Source organism: Theropithecus gelada, chromosome 11 (genome assembly GCF_003255815.1).
Source record: "Theropithecus gelada isolate Dixy chromosome 11, Tgel_1.0, whole genome shotgun sequence".
Taxonomy (NCBI): domain Eukaryota; kingdom Metazoa; phylum Chordata; class Mammalia; order Primates; family Cercopithecidae; genus Theropithecus; species Theropithecus gelada.
This window is the reverse complement of record NC_037679.1, coordinates 29,376,746-29,398,523: the sequence shown is the minus strand read 5'-3', so window position 1 is coordinate 29,398,523 and position 21,778 is coordinate 29,376,746. Positions and strand designations below refer to the sequence as shown.

The 21,778-nt window shown below is 39.9% G+C and overlaps 1 protein-coding gene across 1 annotated transcript in view; it reads right to left on the bottom strand.

Moving 5' to 3' along the window:
* Nucleotides 1-465: 465 nt before the first annotated feature.
* The window catches only part of KCNMB4 (potassium calcium-activated channel subfamily M regulatory beta subunit 4), a 66,280-nt gene continuing 44,967 nt past the window's right edge, over nucleotides 466-21,778 (bottom strand). The window contains exon 3 of the mRNA XM_025402223.1: nucleotides 466-4,267. Coding sequence (XP_025258008.1) covers nucleotides 4,099-4,267 — 169 coding nt within the window. The 3' untranslated portion in view covers nucleotides 466-4,098. The remainder of the gene's footprint in view (nucleotides 4,268-21,778) is intronic.

The following is a 21,778-nucleotide window of genomic DNA, read 5'->3' as shown; positions in this document are numbered from 1 at the left end:
TTGCGCCATTGCATTCCAGCCTGAGCAACAGAGCAAGACTCCGTCTCAAACAGACAAACAAACAAAGTCTCCATTGTGTTCTGGGCAGACAATGGGAGTCATTTCGGCAGAAAAGACCAGATGAAGAATATTGCATCACCACTTAAACTCATTGTTGGAGAAGACTTCAAGGTGGCTGCCATTAATTTGAGGGACAGAGGTATGGGCCAAGCACAGTGACTAATAAATAACACATTGCTGGCTTAAAGAACTATAACTAGAGCAGCTCTTTGGCTGTGGCTACTTTCACATGAACTGACTGAAAGCAAATGAAACGGAAATCTCTAGTGTTTTTGATAAAATGATGTCACCAATGCTATGATGACCCTTAGGATGTCAGATGATCTTCCTCCTCCCAAAATTCAGAGAAAATCACCATGAATTCAGTTCAGATGCTGAGACTGATAATGCCACAAACACAAGAAATGGGTATAAAAAGGTTTATTACTCACATACTGAGACTTTCCAGGGAGATAGGGCAGGCTCCCAAAAGGGTCGAGAAACGGCTTAATTGGTTTGGCTTTTATCCGTCTTAGAGTGTGAGGCTGGGGTGAAGCTTCCTGCATGTATGCCGGGGCTTGTGTGATTTGAACTTCCTGCTGGGGCCAAAGGAGGAGGCACCCATGCTTCCATCAGCTTGCCCAGATGTGCAGCATAAGGGGAAAGGGAAAGGTGAGGCTTCAAAGATGTCAGCAATCAACATTAAAAACGGCATTGAAGTCTTTATTACAGTCAAAGGAACTAAAACCCTGGCCTATAAAAGCCTATGTTTTTCAGTCTCTAAGGCAATCTAGGTCTAAAAATCTCACCAGCAAGCAGGGGCTGCAAAACCTGTGATGCCCTCAAGTTTCAGACGGAGCCACAGAAGCTGATGAGCAAGACTTTCCTAGAGGTCAAACCAGGGACCACAGAAGACAAGGGACAAGGGAGTTTCTTCCAGATAGCAGATTCATGGTTTCACTAAGGAACTTGCTTTCTGCTGGGGCAAGGGATCTCCATCATGCCTGCTCAGCAGATTATCATGGCATGGGCCATTGGCTGCTATCATTTTTGTCTTTAATTCTGGTATTAACTACCCTCTTTTTAGCTTTAGTAATAGAACCCTTTCCCTGGAGTTTTAGTAGGGCACATGTCCATCTAGTTAGAGGCATGTCCCAGCCTTTCTAGAAGCTAGGTATAGCTATGTAGTAAGTATTCATGAAGGGACTGTGGGCAGAAGTGATGGGTGTAATTTCCTAAAAAGGAAATAGCTTGCTCCCAACTTCCTCTTTTTTCACACGCTAGGAAGTCTTGAGCCAGCTTTGACCATGGAAAGAACAATAACCTTGGGTATTAAGAGAACTAACAAGGTAGATGAATCCTAGATCCCTTGAATACCTTGTGAAACGAAGCTACTTCTGGACCGCTATGTGAGAAAAAAATAAATTACTACCTTACATGAGCCATCATTATTTTGGGGTCTCTTTGTTACAGCAGTTTAGATCATTTTCTGATTTATACAAAAAGAGGATGAAAACATTAAGAAGGTAAGCTTATTTACCTTTCAAGAACCTAAAATGTCCTCTGCTTGTTCCTTTGGGTTTTACCTTTAACAAGTATAAATAAGGTGCTTCAAATTTAATTGGCTGTAAGCAAGTAAGACCTTAAGACTACGTGTGACCTTATGAATTCAGTGTGCTTCTCCCCTTTTCCAAAAATCAACCTACAGAATACAGTTGCATATACTTTTTTGGCATAAAGGGAAGCGTTTAATGTAAATGTATATCAAACTGAAAAATGAAAACTAAGATTGATATATATCAACTTCCCCTTTTTTCAACACAAATGTATATCCATGCACTATTTTACTCTACTCTGTAATCAATTAATCATAGACAACTGGATAAAGATAAAATGGATAAAGCAGACTTCATCTCCCATAATGTGATGCAGAGATGATTTCTTGGACTTCCAGTTTCGTGTTACTCCATGCTTCAGAATAGTTCACTGTGTTGCTAAGACAACAAGGATGCTGCAACCGGAAACCGGGATTGAAGTCAAGGCACTGGAGCCGCCTCAAAAGATGTCATAAATAGCGTGTTCAAGGCCTTTTTCACAGTGAAACTGTAACTTTTGAATTAGAAAAAAAAATTACTAGAGCCAAGCATGGTGGTGCACACCAGTAACCCCAGATACTTGGGAGGCTGAGGCAGGAGGATTGCTTGAGCCCAGGAGCTTGAGGCTGCAGTGCGCTATGATTGCACCTGTGAGTAGCTACTGCACTCCATCCTGGGCAACACAGCAAGACCCCCATCTGTTAAAAAACAAAACACAAAAATAAACAGAAGATTATACTCAATTCAACACCTTTCCACAGACTATGATTTTCAGTTACTCACATTCTAAGATTAAGAAAACACTGGCCTATAATCTTAGCACTTTGGGAGGCCAAGGTGGGCAGATCACAAGGTCAGGAGATCTAGACCATTCTGGCCAACATGGTGAAACCCCATCTTTACTAAAATACAAAAAATTAACCAGGTGTGGTGGTGCATGCCTGTAGTCCCAGTTACTCGGGAGGCTGAGGCAGGGGAATGACTTGAACCTAGGAGGCAGAGATTGCAGTGAGCCAAGATCGCGCCACTGCACTCCAGCCTGGCGACAGAGCGAGACACCATCTCAAAAAAAAAAAAAAAAGAAAAGAAAAAGAAAACATTGGTATGTGGACTAAAAGTCAGGAAACCATCATTCCATATATATATTTTACAGCCCCATGGAAATAACTGAGGGGAACTTGTCTACATTCCAGTTTACCTTTATTCTAATAGAAGCATGTCTGAAAAGTATCACAAGAAAACAAAACGAAATTATGTTGTCAGTTGTTCCTCCACTAATGATGTACATCTCACCTAAACAAAGGTTTGATTCTGTGTAGTAAGTAGGTTTGATGTTCACTGAGACCTGCGATTTGATACTTGGAATTTGAGTTTATAAACAGATACAAAGAAATATGGTCTTCTCAATAAACTTTTGATAAAGGCACAGAAAGCTCATCAGTAGCAATGATGTGAGCTGGGTTGCATCTCCAGGTTTGTCCAAGCAAACTGAACAATGGCAGCAATCCTCCTGTTTTAATATTCATAACATCAAGGCAAGGACAAAGAAAAAAAAACCAAAATGCTTGAACTGATTTTGATGTTTGTTTCTGACCTACAAAAAAAAAAAGAAAAAGAAAACAGCATTTCACTAAGCTGAAGAGTGTCCTTCACATCGTGTATATTGTATTGCACATAAATTTTAAAAAATCCATCAAAAACAACAAGAACAGATGAATAAATAAGCCCAGTGCTTTTTGAGATAGAAACCTTCTTCAGAATCACCTCCCTCTCTTAAGAAGTAATCTGGTGAAAAATAATGGTTAGGCAAAGGCAGGTGTTGGAGGATGTTTTCCCAATCTTTTAGAATGTCTTGCTTAAGAGACACAGAGGTGACTGGAGACTGAGTTACCAGTGTACTATTCGTTTTCCAAGCAGACGTCAAAAGATACTCTTTAATAGTGGAAACTGAGGGTTACACAGTAAGGTTCAGACTTCAGCAGGAATCCTTGTTGTCAAGTAAAAGTTTAACCTAGCAGAAGCAAATGAAACCCAGATGTCCTCACCTTTTCTTTTTTTTAAACCCTGGTGTTCTAAGCATAAAAAAGGAAATAGAAAATAACACAGATCACTCTATTTTAATATTTTTAAGTAGCATAAATCATAATGGTTTGTATACTACACTGTACAAATAATATACTGTTACTTTTGAAAGAAAATGAACTTCTTATAGGGTTTTCTGAAATAGTTACTCCATACAGCTAAGAGCTTGACCCTTTAGCCACTGCTACAGCAGATGGAATACAAGCTTTGAGGTTCCAAGTCTTCCAGTTGTGCCTGTTTCTGTTGCCACTGAGGGATGAGCCTCTCAGAGCCCTGTCGTGGCCCTGTCCATCTCCTGCGCCAGGAAACACGGGTTCCGCAGGTGGACGCGTGCCGATGAGTACAGCTTCTGTGCTTTGCTTTCCACAAGCCTCCTCCCCCTTTAAGAGAACTTGCGCTTCTTCATGGCTTCCGCCTTGACCGCCAAGCTCTTGGCACAGATGGTCAGGACCACAATGAGAACGCCCACCACAAATGTCACCAGGGGCCAGAGGAAGCAATGCAGGAGGACAATCTCATCATGAGTGCGATGCAGAAGCACGTCGTCTGGTCTGCAAGACAACGGAGAATAAGAAAAAAAGGGCAGTCAAATGCCTTGGCACTGGAAAACTCTTTACAACCTAAAGCCAAATTTGCTTTTCAGCCCATAGGGAATAACCATTACTGAAAGTAAGGCTGCCCTCTGACTATAAACACTGTATTTTTGTGCTTCAAACCCATTACAGAAAGTTTTGAGCTCTTGAGTCACGTAATTGGTGCAAATTTATGCATTAATTGTAATTTACGTTACAAAATGTCAAAAGTGTATTTCTTATGCTATGATTTTCCTTCATAGCATAAGAAGTTCATTCTAAGTTACTTAATGTATTCCACTTTCTCATTCATCCTCTAATGTCCACTGGTCAAGGGGTTTGAATCAGTCAAAAAATTACTGACGGGTGAGCATTCTCCAATAAATCAGAACTAGACCTTAGCTCACAGGTGTGGCCCCAGTGATCTTAATTCAGGAAAAAAAAAAAAAGGTCAGTTAAAGCCACTGCTTGAATTCAGTCAGAAAGACAGCTGGTGTCACTGTCAGGGCAACTCGGCTTCACTATGTAAACTAGAGGTTTTTATTAATAAGCAGACAATGGCTGAATGAATGCCTTTTCCCATGCTTCTGGGTGAAATTAGCCATCATTTTAAAACACTGACCACTTTCTTGATAAATCTCGCGAAGTCCTAGCAATAGATTTCTGTCTTGTCAATGTGAGGCTCTATTTTCCAATTCCTGCATTGGTCCCATTCACAGAAAGTGAAGATGAGATTTGCTCCACAAGCCATGATCTCTAATCTTTGGCCATTAGAAAGAGATCCTGGAAGAAATTTTATTTTATTTTTTTGAGATGGAGTCTCGTTCTCTCACCCAGGCTGGAGTGCAGTGGCGCCATCTCAGCTAACTGCAATCTCTGCCTCAGCCTCCTGAGTAGCTGGGACTGCCGGCACCCACCACCATGCCTGGCTGATTTTTTTGCATTTTTAGTAGAGACGGGGTTTCACCGTGTTAGCCAGAATGGTCTGGATATCCTGACCTCATGATTCGCCAGCCTTGGCCTCCCAAAGCACTGGGATTACAGGCGTGAGCCACCGCACCCGGCAGGAATTTAACTTTTTAATACAAGAGGTTTACATTTTGTAAGATATTTCCATTTCATCCACAAGGTTTGCCGTGTTACACTAGAGTAGCTATGTTTCCTCCAGAAAAAAATGAAAATAATGCAGAATAATGAGTCCAACTGCCCTTAAGAACATCAAAGCCTTCAGAGCACAAGAATAGTGCATCTAACACAGAAATACATTCCTGAAAATCACGCATTAGTCACAGCTCTCATAATTCAGAACCCATTTTCCCTGAAGATTGACAAAGGGCGTTGAATATTTCTTTTTACTTATAGTGGAGCTATCATGTGCCATTAACATAAATAGTTTTACAGACTGGCTTTGAAATTACAAAATCCTTGCATTTTTTCCTTTGATGCACAGTGTAATTTCAAATTTTGTACATAATACAAGATTTCTATTGATGTTTTATTTCATAGTATTTCAATGAAAATTTATATTAAGTAAATGCAGAGTCATTTTAACAATTAGGCAACAATCATCCCAGCTTTCAGAAACTGTGCTTTTTTTTGGAATTCCTATAGCATTAAATTATCTCCAAGACTTGTGCTACCATTAGTATATGTGTATATATTGATGTATATATTCTTTTCTTCTGTAAGGCCCATTAGGCCTATGACATTGTCATTGCTGCTATTCTACAAATAGATGTTGCTTGCAGCCTTATTATCCATGCAAATTTTCAAGAAACTTCATGACTGAAGTCTAAAAAAGTCAAGGCTGAGGTCTAAAAAGAGTCAGGACACAGGATAGCCAGAATCATATTTGAGAGTCTGAAATCCCCATCCCAGCACTGCCATGATTCTTTTCCCAGGTACAGTGCTCATAGCTGTCAGAAACCTCTCCCTAAGTGTGTGAGGGAAGGTAAAAGCTGTCTCCCAGGATGCTCTTTCCTTCTTTCTGTGAAGGACTGTGATGCTCCCCCATAATCCACTGATACAAAAATGAGTCTTAAATTCTTCATCAAAATGGCTAAGGGTGCACAAGAATGTGAATTTTACTTAGTATCACTGAAGTATACATTTTAAAATGGTTAAGATGGCTGGGCACAGTGGCTCATGCCTGTAATCACAGCACTTTGGGAGACAGAGGCGGGCAGACTGCTTGAGACCAGGAGTTCAAGACCAACCTGGGCAACATAGCGAAATCCTGTCTCTACAAAAAACTACATGCCTGTAGACCTAGGTACTTGGGAGGCTGAAGTGGGAGGATCTCTTGAGCCCAGGAGGTCGAGGCTGCAGTGAGCCATGATCAAGCCACTGCACTCCAGCTTGGGTGACAGAGTGAGACCCTGCCTCCAAAAGAAAAAAAAAAATGGTTATGGTGTTAAAAAAAAGAACTTGGATTTTTTAAAACATTATTTTAATAAATGTGCATGTAATTTCCATAAGTAATATGTTTTTGCAACTAATTTTCTAGTAAAATGCTTCAGCGTGGATCCTCGTTTGTATTCATACTCCAGTCATTCTTAACTGATGTTGAATGCTTTCACAATATTGTGCAATTGAGCCAGAAAAATAGCCCAGATGACAGTGGTGGGAATCATACATATTTTCTGAAACACAGTTTGAAGAACATGTACCAAAAAAGAATGTGAGTAAAAAGAAGAGGAGGAGAGAAAAATAATAACTGAAAAATGCTGGACCCAGATATTTGTTTTATTCAGAAACTTCTTGGCATTCTACCTCCTACCAGAGTGCTTGGAGTAAAACCTTAATATCTTAAATGACAAAACGACATCAGTCCCTCTGAGTTAGCCATACTGAATGTGTAATCACTTCAAAAGTGTTCTTTGAGCTGGAAATGTTAAATATAAATGTAGACATTTCTTTAAAAATAATTCATGTCCGTTTCTACTTCCTACAGCTCTAAGGTGCCCCATAATCTCCTTCAACAGCAAAAACATTTAACTGCACAGTAATGCTCACGCTCATCATTCAGTTTTTTGATTTAGTGAGATTATCTCTAAATTGCTTCTTGTGTCCTAATTAAAGTCTAGCTCATTCAAACTGGGCTTGAAGGCACTCCCCTGTCTCAGTTTCCTCCAATTTTATCAGGCAGGCAGTTTTCATATTGTTTAGCCAAAAACTATTTGCAAAGGGGTTTGGGCTTAGAATTCAATTTGCCATAATTATATGGTAGGGAATGAACTGTAATTTCTTTATAAATAATCACTGTTTGCCACATGTGGCAAACTGGATAAATAGCATCATGAGATCTGACGTCATAAAACCAGGATGGTGACAAGAATATGTAGACAATAAGCAAAAAAGGGGTAATTACTCTATATCTAGGGACTTCAAAAAAGTAAGCAACAGATTTCTCTTGGAGTATGAAGGAACACTAAGGAAAAGCACTTTTAAGCCCTGGGTCAGGGCTACAAAAGAAGAGGAAATACTGTGGGCGCCCACAGAAAAACTTCCCTAAGCATTGGCACTACCCTGAGTCAGGGTTTGAAAATATGTGGTGATAATAATGACAGTCAGCATTTATTACATGCTTTCTACCCTCCAGGTGCTGTGGTAGGACATTCAGACTCATTTGATCCTTCAAATGACCCTTTGCTCAAGTAATTTTTAATTTTCATTTTATAATGGAAGAAACTGAGGTAAAGAAAGATTGGTTTCCCCAGGATTACACAATTTAAAATAACGACACGATTTGAAACCCTGTCTGTAAGATTTTTAAAATTGTACTATTTATTTACCCTTAAGCCAGCTTTTCTCAAATTTGAATCACTTAACAGTGCTTGTTGAAGTGCAGTTTCCTGGTTTTCAACCCTTGATTTACTATAATTAGCATGTGAGTTTGTGGGATCCAGAAATCTGCATTTTGGAGAAGCTCTGGGATGATTCTTATGTGCACTTCAGTTTAAGAAGCATTGTGTAAAGTTCTAACAGATAAAAAAATGAAATATGAAACGCAATGCTACTTAGTTATTTCTCAAACTGCCTAATTGATACTTATGTTCAAGCCATTTTCTTTTTTTCTTTTTGAGATGGAGTCTTGTTCTGTCACCCAGGCTGGAGTGCAGTGGCGCGATCTCGGCTCACTGCAAGCTCCACCTCCCGGGTTCACGCCATTCTCCTGCCTCAGCCTCCCAAGTAGCTGTGAATACATGCGCCCACCACTACGCCTGGCTAATTTTTTGTATATTTAGTAGAGACGGGATTTCACCATGTTAGCCAGGATGGTCTCGATCTCCTGACCTCGTGATCCACCTGTCTCTGCCTACCAAAGTGCTAGGATTGCAGGTGTGACCCACTGCACCCAGCCTTTGCAGTATTCTTTTTGTTTTCTGAGACGGAGTCTTGCTCTGTTACCCAGGCTGGACTGCAGGGGTGCGATCTCGGCTCACCTTTGCAGTATTCTTTATGTTAAACTGCTCTGTTGTGGGGATCCACTCAGAACTCCAGCGTTGGTTACAAGATTATTTTAAGCTGAAGCCATTTTAGATTCAACAAGTGCTAAACAAAGCTTTCTTGGATCTTCCCTTATCTGACTAAAAGCAGCAGCTTCTGAGATTTGAGGCTACTGTAAATCCCTTCTCCAGGGGAATTTTGTGGCCCTGAGGAAGACAGAAAGACCACTAATACTCACGAAGAAAAACATTATCACTAACTTGTCCTCCTAAAAACCCATTTGTCCTTCCCATAGGAAACTTTTCTTCCTCTCCCTTTTCCCTTCTAAGTTAGGTAGACAAGCCCTGAGTCTAAACACTTCTTATGTACTACTGTGAAGCCCTGTGCTCATAAAAATATTAACAGTGATAAAATGTGTATGCTTTTTCTCTGGTTATCTTTTGTCAGTTTAATTCACAGGCCCCAGCCACTAAACCTGAAAAGGTAAAGGAAAAGGTTTTTGTTTGTTTGTTTTTGTCCCCTATAGTACCATGAGCCAATTTTTGCCCACTGGGGTCTAGCAATAATACTGTGATAAGGGCTTTTAAAAGCTTGGGAAGTGGCCATGCACAGTGGTTCATGCCTGTAATCCCAGCACTTTGGGAGGCCAAGGAGGGAGGACTGTTTGAGCCCAGATCAAGAACAGCCTGGGCAACATAGGGAGACCCTGTCTCTACAAAATATAAAAAAAATTAGATGGCCGTGGTGGCATATGCCTGTAATCTCGGCTATTTGGGGGCTGAGGGGGAAGTATCGCTTGAGCCTAGGAGGTTGAGGCTGCAGTGGGCCTGCAGTGAGCCAAGACTGTGCCACGGCACTCCAGCCTGGGTGACAGACTGAGACCTTCTCTAAAAAAAAAACCAAACAAAAAAAGGCTAGGGAGGTATTAACCATATCAAGATTATGGTTAGCTCCACGGATGCTTCCTATCTATGAATGAAAGGCTGACTATAGACGTATGAATGTTATAAACAGCCTTACATTTTCCTTAGCTGTTTTCTCAAAGTAGGTTACTTTTATGTAGTAATGTTTAATTGTACAGGAGTTGCTGCTCATCAAGCTTGCCTATTCTTCATGGAGAAAATTAAATCAAGCCCCAAACTTGCAGTTTTTGGAGAGAAAAATTTGCATTCAGTTTTGGCAGGATATCCAGAAAACTGGCAGGTACATTATTTTGGAGCAATAAAGTGTTATATATGCATATCAGGTACAGCAAGGAAAAAAATAATTCAGTAACACCAGACCCATGATTAGGACTACAAATAGAAGGTATACCCCAGACTTATCCTATAAACTATCATTTAACAGCATTAAATTCTTCTGGTAGCTGGGTTTGGCAAATATTTTCCTACTGATTAAGATGACTGTCCCTTCAGATGCAGCCCAGTCAAGTAACTGTCCCAACCGAGTCTCCCAAAGTAGAGGCCTGGGGAAACCGTCGCCGCTCTGTGCTCCCAGAGTAATCGACTTTTTAAAAGGTTTTACTCACACTGTGTGGTAATTATTTTTTATCCATCTGTCGGTTTTTCCAATGTGATTCTTAAAACCCTGAGATCAGGGGCCTATTAAGGATAACCCCTGTCGGAGATGCTTCCTGAGTTCTCAGAAATAAAGAGGGGTAATCGTCAAGACTTGCAAACCAGAAGGATGCTTAGGGCTTTCTGTCTTTTTTAAAAAAGCAAGTCAGTGAATGAATTTTATTCTAAAGTCAGTTTGGCATAAAAAGGCTTTATTAAAATCCTTTGTTGTTCTTCCATTGAAAATACAATGGAAAGAGAATTTTCAACCTAGTTAGATATTCTCTAAGATCAGATCTAAGAAACTGCATTAAATTTACATTAAATCCTTTTCCTCTTCCATCGACCTCCTTGAGCTGCTCAGGAACCTGGATCAGTTACAGGTTATCTCCACACCAGAGAGTAGGACTTTTAATTCATTGATTTCATCAGAAGTGCAGGATTTCTGATGTTCCTTGTTCCAGAATTCCTGTGAGGTTTTCTTTAAGAATTACTGTTCTTCAGAGTAATTTGGTTTGTGGTTCCTCTGACTTACCAAGTTAGTTATTTCATAGAGGACTGTAAGTGTTTTCTGCCCAAACATTTAAACTTAAGGTTTAAGCATAAATAAACTGGAGACAAGAAGACATCTACATTCTTCTATTTGAGAGATTATTCTTATTATAGTTCTCACCTTGTTAACCTACTTTGTAGTTCCAAATTTGATGTGAAAGTTCAACATTTTAAATTCACACAGGAAAGATGAATTACTGATTCAATAAACTGTGTTGTGACAACACAGGCCATTTGGAGAAAAAAACAGCGGCTCCCCGTTTTATTCTCCCCACACATACAAAAAAATCCAGATGGATCAGAACCTTAACTGTATAAACACAAACCATGAATGCTCTAGAAGAATACCTTCATTCAAAAAACAAAAACAAAACAGAAAAAACCTTGGAGTTTCCTCATTTGTAAAATGGGAAACAAAACCCTCATTAAGAAGATCAAATGAGGGTATGTATGGGAAAAGTGTTTTGTTTTGTTTTGTTTTTTCTTTTTTGAGACAAGGTCTCAGTCTGTCTCCCAGGCTGGAGTGCTTAACCTCCTGGGCTCAAGCGATCCTCTCACCTCAGCCTCCCTAGTAGCCGGGACTACAGGTGCACACCATCACGCTCAGCTAATTTTTACAATTTTTTGTAGAGACGGGATCTCATTATGTTGCCCAGGCCAGTCTCGAACTCCTGAACTCAAGCCATCCTCCAACTTTGGGGTCCCAAAGTGCTGGGACTACAGGTATGAGCCACCACACCCAGCTGGGAAGCAGTTTTCTATAAAACCCTACACAGCATAGATGACCTCAAATCTAGTCCAATTTTTCCAACCTTGAAGAAATGAATTTGACAACCCAAAGAATATAAAGAATATGATACAGAACTGGAACCTTTTAAATTTTTTTTTTTTTTTTTTTTGAGACAGAGTCTCGCTATGTCACCCAGGCTGGAGTGCAGTGGCGCGATCTTGGCTCACTGCAACCTCTGCCTCTCGGGTTCATGCCATTCTCCTGCCTCAGCCTCCCAAATAGTTGGGACTACAGGCGCCCGCCACCACGCCTGGCTAATTTTTTGTATTTTTAGTAGAGACGGGGTTTTCACCATGTTAGCCAGGATGGTCTTGATCTCCTGACCTCGTGATCCGCCTGCCTCAGCCTCCCAGAGTGCTGGGATTACAGGTGTGAACCACTGCGCCCGGCAGTCTGTGGTATTTTCAAAGCTCAAAGTTGAAGACAAGCTCATATTCATTGTAGAAGTCAATTACACTTAGAACTATCTGCAAATTACTGCCTGTATCTATTTCCTATTGCTGCTCTAGTAGCTTAAAGCAGCAGATTTAGTTTCTTAAAGTTCTGGAGGTCAGAGGTTTGAAATCTGTTTCACTGGACTAAAATGAAGGTGTTAGCAGGGCTGTGTTCCTTCTGGAGGTTCTAGGAGAAAATCTGTTTCCTTGCCTTTCCCAGCATCCTTTCCTGCATTCTTTGGCTCACAGCCCCTTCCCTGGCATCACTCTAATCTCGTTTCCCTGATCACATCCCCTACTACTCTCTCTGATCTCATCTTCCCCTTATAAGTATCCTGTGATTGCATTTGGGGCACACTCAGGCAATCCACTATAATTTCCCCATCTCAAAATCCTTTATCACATCTGCAAAGTCCCTTTTATCATACAAGGTAACAAGGTAGTAAAGTAAAATAACATAAATCCATGGGGATTAAGGTGTGGACATCTTTGGGGGCCACCATTCAGACAGCCACACTACCATAAACTACTCTCCTATGCTGTAATCAGTTCCTTACTAGCACAAGTTTCCTATCCCTTTTCCCAGTTAGTCATTCAGGATTAAATCATCAACAGAAGTATTTAAAAATAACCTAGGGAATAAACTGTTTTCTATTAATTCTATTTTATAACTCAGATCTACAATCTGAGTTGTCAGATTTACTTTTTTCATTTTTTCAATGTTTCTTTTATGACGGGCATTTACATACAAGATACCTGCCCAAAGATTAGCACACGTTATGAAATACTTCTCTTTCCTTCATCCTTTTCCTACATCGTGCCTTTGCCTAGCTAGATCTCCACTACTTCCACCACTACCTGCTGTTCCTAACCACAGCATTAATAACACCTTGCAATTTTAATATCCATCCTCCCTAAGGAAGTCCTCCTTACTTTTTATAGAATTTCCTTTTTGTCTTTGTAATACATCTTTGATATTTCCTTTTCAACTTTATTCTTCATTAGATGTGCCCAAAGATTCCTGATTCTTCTTTATTCAGCTCTTTTATGATACAAAGTCACTAGCAATTCTAAACTGCATATCCATTTTAGCCCCAATCCTACGCCACACCATGTTTGACTTTCCTAAAGTTTTTGTTCATTAACTACCCTTTGAATCTTGTTTTTAAATTCTGAATTTTAAAATTGAGGTAGAATTTCCGCACAGAGAAATTGAGAGGTAACAAGTGCCTGGTTTAATCAGTTTTTCATGTTGTTTTGATACTGCTGATTTCTGATCCTTTCACTTCTATTTTATAAAAACATTTATACAACCCTTTCTATTCTTTAAAACCCACATTCTTCCTTACAATGATTTCTCTCATATTTGAAGAGCAATACTGTATTATTAAATCAGATTTCATCCAGAAATGGGGAAATTTGAGGGTGAGCCATTTTGTTTCCAAAGAAAGTCTCTCAGAACGAATTTTCCATGTCAGCGATGCCTAGTCCTAAAGAAACATCCTCAGAAAATGGAAATGTTGATTTAGGATGTTAACACCCAAAATATCTTTCTTTTTTACAATTCCTTAGAGGAATTAATTCTTAAACATCAAAAGGTACTTGTTGTGATACAGCATGTCTGATAATACAGGGGTACACAAGGGACTTCTCAAGCAAGCCCGGGCTGGATAGGACTAAAAATCAAAGGACTAATTATATCAGGACATCCCATATTCCCTTCACTGATAAAGACGAAACAACGGTGCCCCTTATTTACTTTGTGAAGCCAAATTAACAAAGTTGAAATAGAAGTTCTCCTTACAAGAAAGGTTACAAACACTGGAAGGATTAGTCAGAGTGAGCAAAAATCACCGATGCACCCAAAGTATGCATATGAGCAGTGATTCCACTGGGTATCTATAAGGCTGGTAAGAGCTTTAGAATTTGGTTTTCAAGGAAATGAGGTGGGTAAGGAATCCCCCCAAATGTCAATGTATCTTCTTGCCATCTCAACAATCCTGGGTACAATGTGCACAGATGAAATATGGCATTTAAAAGGAGGTCAAGAAACATCTTCCTCATGGTTTTTGATATAACATCAAGACGGCAACAAACACTGGAAGGATTAATCATGGAGCAAAGTTAGCATGCGCCTATGTCTCAAAATCTTCAAAATCTTCTAAATGAAATAAGATTATATCCAAGGGCCTAAAAGCAGGCATCTTCTAGGTTTGTCCAAGACCATAATTCTAAAATCCTAGAATCTGCTTCATTGTTTCAGGTGAATGAAGTCATAGGCTACGCCAAGCATAGTGACTGCACACATATAAAAAGCTGCTTTTTGAAAGATCACTTTAACAACCACATTCTGTATTATTTCCCTAAGCTGAATCATGTTCTCAGCCCTCGCTCCAGGCAAAGAGGACACAGAAAACGAGCAGGAGATATAATCACAGATCACACACTTACAACGTGGGTGTGAGAAACTGTTTCCAGGGAGAAAATGACAAACATACTGATGTGCCCAAAATATGCCTATGAGCAGGGATTCCATTGGGTGTCTGTAAGGCTGGCAAGAGCTTTAGAACTGGGTTCTCAAGGAAATGAGGTGGGTAAGGAATCCCCCCAAATGTCAATGTATCTTCTTACCATCTCAACAATCCTGGGTATGATGTGCACAGATAAAATATGGCATTTAAAAGGAAGTCAAGGAACATTTTCCCCATGAACTTTGATACAAAGTCAAGATGGCTTCTTAGATAGGACAACTGAAGTGGGGCACAGCAACACGGGCTAGCTGAGTCTCCCATGGCTCAACCACAAATGCCCCCATAAAGAACGGTCCGTAGTCTCAGTGAGTCTGCTCAACTCCCAGGAACCTGGATTTTTTTCCCAGTATTCCCACACCTAGAAGAGCATCACACCCTGCTAAGCTCAAAGTGAGAGCTCAGTAAATGTTAGTAGAATAAGAAACAGCTTCAAAGAACAAAGTGAAAATCCAGTGCCATAGAGTGTCAGTTAAGCAAATTAAGGTAGAGGGCAGGCAACAAGATCTTAGACGTCATGGAGGTTTTTTCCAAAGGCCACATAGATTTGTTTGAAATTGTAAATATCATGGATGTATCTGCATAAACAGGCATGTGTATTTGCTTGTGTTTTTACAGACTGTGCCAACTATTTTCAGATAATTTCCAAAAACAAATGATCATATTTACTACTCACTTTGTCATTACTGCTTTTCTTCCTGTTTCGTCTTTTAATCGATCTCTATCTAGCCCAGCCAGATAGATGTGTGTATAACAACGGTCACAAGCAGTTCCTGTTCCTTCAACTCACCTGTCCCATCCCTGTTGAGGTACTTTGCCCTCCAATGCTGCTGCTCCTATACATGTCACAATTTCAGACCCAGCATGCTAGGGAACTGCAGCCAGCGCCTGGTTAAGCCAATACTAAGTGGGCCCAAACAGGTGAACAGACATTCTGTTTTTCTCCAAACCTCTGAAAAAGATTCTGCAACTCATCTCACAGTAATTTGTTCCCTAATTTACTCTTAGGAAATTGCCGTTATTGTTTGATTAGGTTAAGTCCAATTCCCTGTAATAAGATCCTCAGTGAAGAAAAATCAACCCATCGCCACAATTTATTTTCTTTTCTATACCTCCAGCATCAGTACTGTACCATTATTTTGGCAGCTCTGGAGAAAGGCTCTGAAAAATGTATCATGGGTGGAGGGAAAGTCAGCTGTATGTCTTTCTGAAGAAAGCGCTACCTTCTGTTATTATATCATCATTCTAGAAGATTCCCAATTGTTAAAAGCCTGTTTCATTAAAGTGTATTACACACCAGTTATTTTTTAAATTAAATAATTAGCAGCATATATGTACTTTGCTACTGCATGTAGGAAAACAGAAACAGACTAGCATTTCTACCAAGGCTAGCAATAAATCATTCATCGTAACCCCTAAATTATATAGTAAAGAATACATGAATAAGAGCTTTACATTCAATTCTGTTGTAGTCTGTCAAGCAATTATATCTCTCAGTTAAAATGCATTAAACAGATCTTGAAATGCTTTTGCAAAGTAAAATTAGCTAAATTAATTTTGAGGCTCTTTTCCTAAATGATGAATTGATTACAAATATGTTTGGAGAACAAAAATACTATATAGAAATACGCATAACAATTCAAGTGGTGACTTACAGTTCAATAATAGAATCTTAAAACTTGAGTAATGAAAAAGACCCTATCAGTCAATCTTAAAGTTTTTCTTAGATGTGCCAGCAGCTTAACTTTAGCCTGGTAGCATGTGATATTCAAAATTCAAGAAAATACATGTAAATAACTACCAGATTGGTGGAATAAACATGGTAAAGATTTTGAAAATCACTAAAAATTATAGCCACAGGTATTCCTACAGAAGGAACCTGTTTTCTGTTCTTTCACCTTGATACTAGCATTAATGTCCCAGATAGGTGACCCTCCTTCATCTGGGGTCCCACAGTGAAAATGACATGGAACAGAGCTGCACACGACCCAAGACAGACCTGGACAGGAAATAAACATTGGCTGTTATAAACTCCTGAGATTTTCAGGTTGTTTCCACAGCGCAATTTAGCCTAAGCTCACTGAAACACACCAGGAAAGGCTGGGCATCCAATGTTTTCACGAAGGAAACTGCCACGATGGTCAAAAACAATCTTAATCTAAAGCACAAAAATGTTTAGAGATGTTTATTTGGGCATTTTAAAAGATTTTCTTGGTACTCAGCTCTCTTCCATTCAGCCATGTGATATTTGCAGAATAGCTATGATGTAGCAGGGACCAGGGCCATATTTGTGTTGGCTCTCACTAGTCAGCTGTAAATCCAAAGGCAGGAACACCATTTTCCCATGTTTATATTCCCATTACCCAGAATAATGCTTGTCATATGCTCTAGGTGCTCATAAATGTTTGTTGTTGGCTTACTGTTGAAATCCATTTCAAAACTCAATGGACATTTGCACAAAGTGCAGAGGTAATATTAAAGAAGGAGAACTGAAGTTTGCCTGGGAAAACAAAAACGAAGTATCTTTTCAGCAGACATGAAAGAACAGGAGATTAGAGTTTGGTGAACAAATGGGGAAATAATTTCTTGGTAGAAGATACAGCACAAATGCTTTGGTCTGGCATTTCAGATTATTTTGCCACCAACAGTACACTTTAAAAAATGTTATAATAGCAATCTTATTAATTAGATTTAATACAGTCCCTTATGTTATCCTAACCCAGAATGGACTAGAATCCTGGCTCACGTTAGCAGCACTAAAGCAGAATAGTTAAGAGAATGGACTCTGGAAGCTCAATAAAGAGGTTTGAATCCTGGCTCTGTCACTTGCCAGCTATGTGATTTGGTCATATTGCTTAACCTCTCTGTGCTCCAGGTCCCTCATGTATAAAATGAAGACTGTGTTAACAATGCCTTGTAGGGGTGTCGTGCAGATTCAATGAGTTAATATGCAAAAAGCATTTAAATAGTTTCTGATACAGAAGCAGCATGGTAAACAGGTGTTGGCTATTATGAAAGGCCAGAGGGCGATCAGCCGTGAAATAGGTCTATGTCCTAGTCCTTTTCAGCATTTTTATCGATAACTTAGATGAGAAAAACCAAAGCCATTTTGACTTACACTTAAGATAGAATTATGATGGAAGATATAACAAATATGATGGGTACCATAATCAAGAGTCAAAATAATCATGAGACTGGAACAATCGGTCAAAAGCAACAAGATGTATTCGCATAGGGATACATAAGACATTTTAAAATTCTTGCATATTTGAATGTAACACAAATCTCACCAGTTTAAGAATAGGGGGAACCTGCTTTAATAAAGAGCAGCGTGTATAAATCAAATGTTGGGGGAGCAAGTTTAATTAAGTGTAAGCTCCGTATGAATCAATGGTGTGCTGTAGTTGCCAAAAAAGCTCATGCCATGTCATTAACTAAGTTTTAGTCTCTGGATTTAACAAGGGTGGTAGAAATGTTCTGCCTTCCTCTGGACTGGCCAGCTCAGGGCACAGTAAGAAAAGCATCCCAAATGATGAGAACGAATTGGTTCCCAACAGTGATGGCATGATGAACTTGGTGACACCAACAGTCTGAAGGTCAAGTACTCAGGTGCAGATCCTGACACTGCTCCTCCCTGGCCATGGGATCTTAAAGCCTCTGTTGTCTCTTCTGTAAAACTTGGACAATATGGTCTACCTCCACACTGAGATGACAGAACTAAGGTGAATCTTTAAAAATTGTGGTAAAGTGTTCAATTTAGTGGCATTAATTAGACTCACAATTTAGTGGCATTAATTAGATTCACATCATTTATTTCCAAAACGTTTTTTTTTTTTAGATGGAGTCTTGCTCTGTCATTCAGGCTGGAGTGCAGTGGTGTAATCTCAGCTCACTGCAACCTCCACCTCCCGGGTTCAAGCGATTCCCCTGCCTCAGCCTCCTGGGTAGCTGGGATTACAGGCACGCGCCACCACACCTGGCTAATTTCTGTATTTTTGGTAGAGACGGGTTTTCACCATGTTGGTGAGGCTGGTCTCGAACTCCTGACCTCTTCATCTGCCTGCCTCGGCCCCCCAAAGTGCTGGCATTACAGGTGTGAGCCACCGCACCCGGCCCAAAACTTTTAAATCTCACCAAACAGAAACTCTCTAGCCATTGAGCAGTAGCTCCCCACTTTCCTCTTCTCCCAGTCCCTGATAACCTTAATGTACTATTTGTCTCTAGGAATTTGCCTATTTTAGGTATTCCCCAGGATTAATTTCTTGACAACTAAAAACGTTTAAAAATGGAGTGGGCTTCTTCAGGAGGAGGTGATGTCCACTGTCACAAGAGTTGTTCAAGTACAGAGCAGAAAACACTTCAAAAAATTATGTGGTGGGGATTCATTTTGGGTTGGAGTAAATGACTGAAAAGTGTCTCCCAGATTTGACAGTCTATGTGGAGTCTATGAACTCCACAATACATTCTACATGTGTTTCCGGTGACTTCTAGCCCCATTTTATCTAAGATGAAACTGAGGCAAGAGCTCTTTGATAAGTAGCCCAAGGTCAATCACTAAGTCATGAAGAGAGCTATGGATAGAAATGAAGTCTCCTGACGCACAGCCCTGCCCTGCATTCCACCATCTGATGATGCTGCTCTCTATGACCTACTTGTCCTACGGTTCTTGTATTTTTCCTCCCAAATTCCCTCAGGGCTTTGTTTGAAGGCTGCATAAAATATCTTAAATGAAAAGTGATTTAATAACACATCAAATTCTTAACTTTAATGCCACGATGATAAAAGCTGTTAGAAGATGAATTTGCAAGCATGAAAACACTTTGATTAACCATTAGAAAACAGACTCTCAAATGCAGATTTTAAGTCATGTACAGTCATTTGGATGTCAGACTGAGAAAAAACACTGGAATAACTTCCATATATATTTCACAGCATACTGGAGAAGCCACAGCAATCACTGCTTTTTTAAAAAAGTACAGATTTTGGGACCAAAGAAAGCCTTCAATTCTGATGTAATCTCTCTTAATATGGAGACAGACACAAATGTATATGGAAAAGACTCGGTTTCGGTAAGATTCCAGATTTACTGTTTTGTTTTTTAAGATTCAGGATATATCATTGGATTTAACGTCTAAAGAAGCAGCCAATATGTTCCTATAAAAAATAGCCATAGAACCAGTCTATTCTCTAATGATAAGACTGCAAGAAATACTTCAGAGTAGAAAACAAAAATAAGCAATTTTTACCAAATATCAGACATAGTATTTAGGAATTCATTCCAACGTCAACAAAATTTTCCTCTGGAATTTGTTCCAAATCTTAGGTCCCATCTTTATATGCACATTTTCCCCATTTGTATACTAAGAGGTCTGCTAGTAAAAACGAAGTTTTTTCTTTAATTTGCTCTATAAAAAAACCCAAAGAAAAACTTAGAAGTCAATGGTACAATTAAATTCAACATACAAATACATTAAAATAAATTTTTTGAGCTGCATCTCTTTTTAGAGTTCAATCTGTTTTTAGAATGCAAAGACATCAGGAAAATAAACTACAACTGACCAATCATTTTTCACTCTATTGGTTGTAAACATATTCAGATGCCTATTTCAAAGCATGTTAAGTGTTATCTGTCTCACATAACAAGAAATCCGGAGGTAGCATGGCCAGGTCAGGGGCAGCTATTCCACAAGTGTGCCAGGAAGCTGGCTCTTTTTGCTCCACTCTTACTAATGTGTAGATGTCCACTCTCCTGTTTATCACCTCAAAGCTGCATGATGGCTTTTGCTGTCATGGCATCAGAGAGCAGGAGGCAGTAGTACTTACATCAGGAAAGCAAAGGCTTTCCCAGAACATTCCAGTTAATGGTGCCTCCAAAACAGTTACCCAGGACAGAAAGCCAGAACTGGATCCAATTCCATCCAGTTCTTAACCTCAACCCCTATCAAGCATCATGTACTTCTCTAAATCTGCAGATTCCACTTCCTTCAAGTCGTATGTCCGTTCCTCCTTTTCTTCCTCCACTAATCCTACCTTTGTCCAAGTTCTTACCATCCCTTGTCTAGACTGGCACAACAGTCTCCAAATTGTTCACGGATCCTCCAGCTTTGGCGTCTATCAATCTGCCCTCCATGCTGCCACTAGACTAGTGTTTCTAAAACATAAATGTGACTGTCACTCCTCTACTGCCCTTAGGATAAATTTAAACCCCTTAGCATGACATAAACGCACAGTATTATCTATTTCAGCCTCTTCAGTTCATCCACCACTTTTTTTTTTCCTTTTTTAGACAGGGTCTCACTATGCTGTCCAGGCTAGCCTTAACTCCTGGACTCAAATGATCCTCCCATCTCAGCCTCCCAAGTAGCTGGGACTACAGGCATATGCCACTGTTCCCAGCTTGAGATGGTGGCACTTTTTTTTTGAGACGGAGTCTTGCTCTGTCGCCCAGGCTGGAGTGCAGTGGCGCGATCTCGGCTCACTGCAAGCTCCACCTCCCGGGTTCATGCCGTTCTCCTGCCTCAGTCTCCCAAGTAGCTGGGACTACGGGTGCCCACCACCACGCCCAGCTAATTTTTTTGTATTTTTAGTAGAGACGGGGTTTCACCGTGTTAGCCAGGATGGTCTTGATCTCCTGACCTCGTGATCCGCCCGCCTCGGCCTCCCAAAGTGCTGGGATTATAAGCGTGAGCCACCGCACCCGGCGATGGTGGCATTTTTATGTGTAATATTTAGGACACTAAATTACAAAAAGAGTAACAACCATGATACCAGAGTGGTAAGCTATTCTGCAGCAGCAGGAAGATCTCGGTAGCCCCTGAAATGGGCTTGTTTGATGGACAGGAAATAGGCATTCATGAAAGTGAATTTTCCAAATAATTAAAACTTAAATTTTAAGTCAAATAAAAACAAAATATTAAAATATTATTGGTAAAAATCTTCTTAAAAATGCATTACACATTTCCTTGCCTTTTAAGGAGAGTAGGTTGAACCAAATTTAACCTTTTTTGATGACTCAGTGTCATCATTATGAAACTCAATTACTGTTGAGGTAGCAGAGCTGTCTCCCTCTCCATTAAATGGCTCCAGACTGTTAACCATTTAGTTCTTTACTAATTTCCTCTCCCTTTCACCATTAGGATTTTATCTGGCATCTTAAGTTGCTGTAATTTTGTACAAGTCTT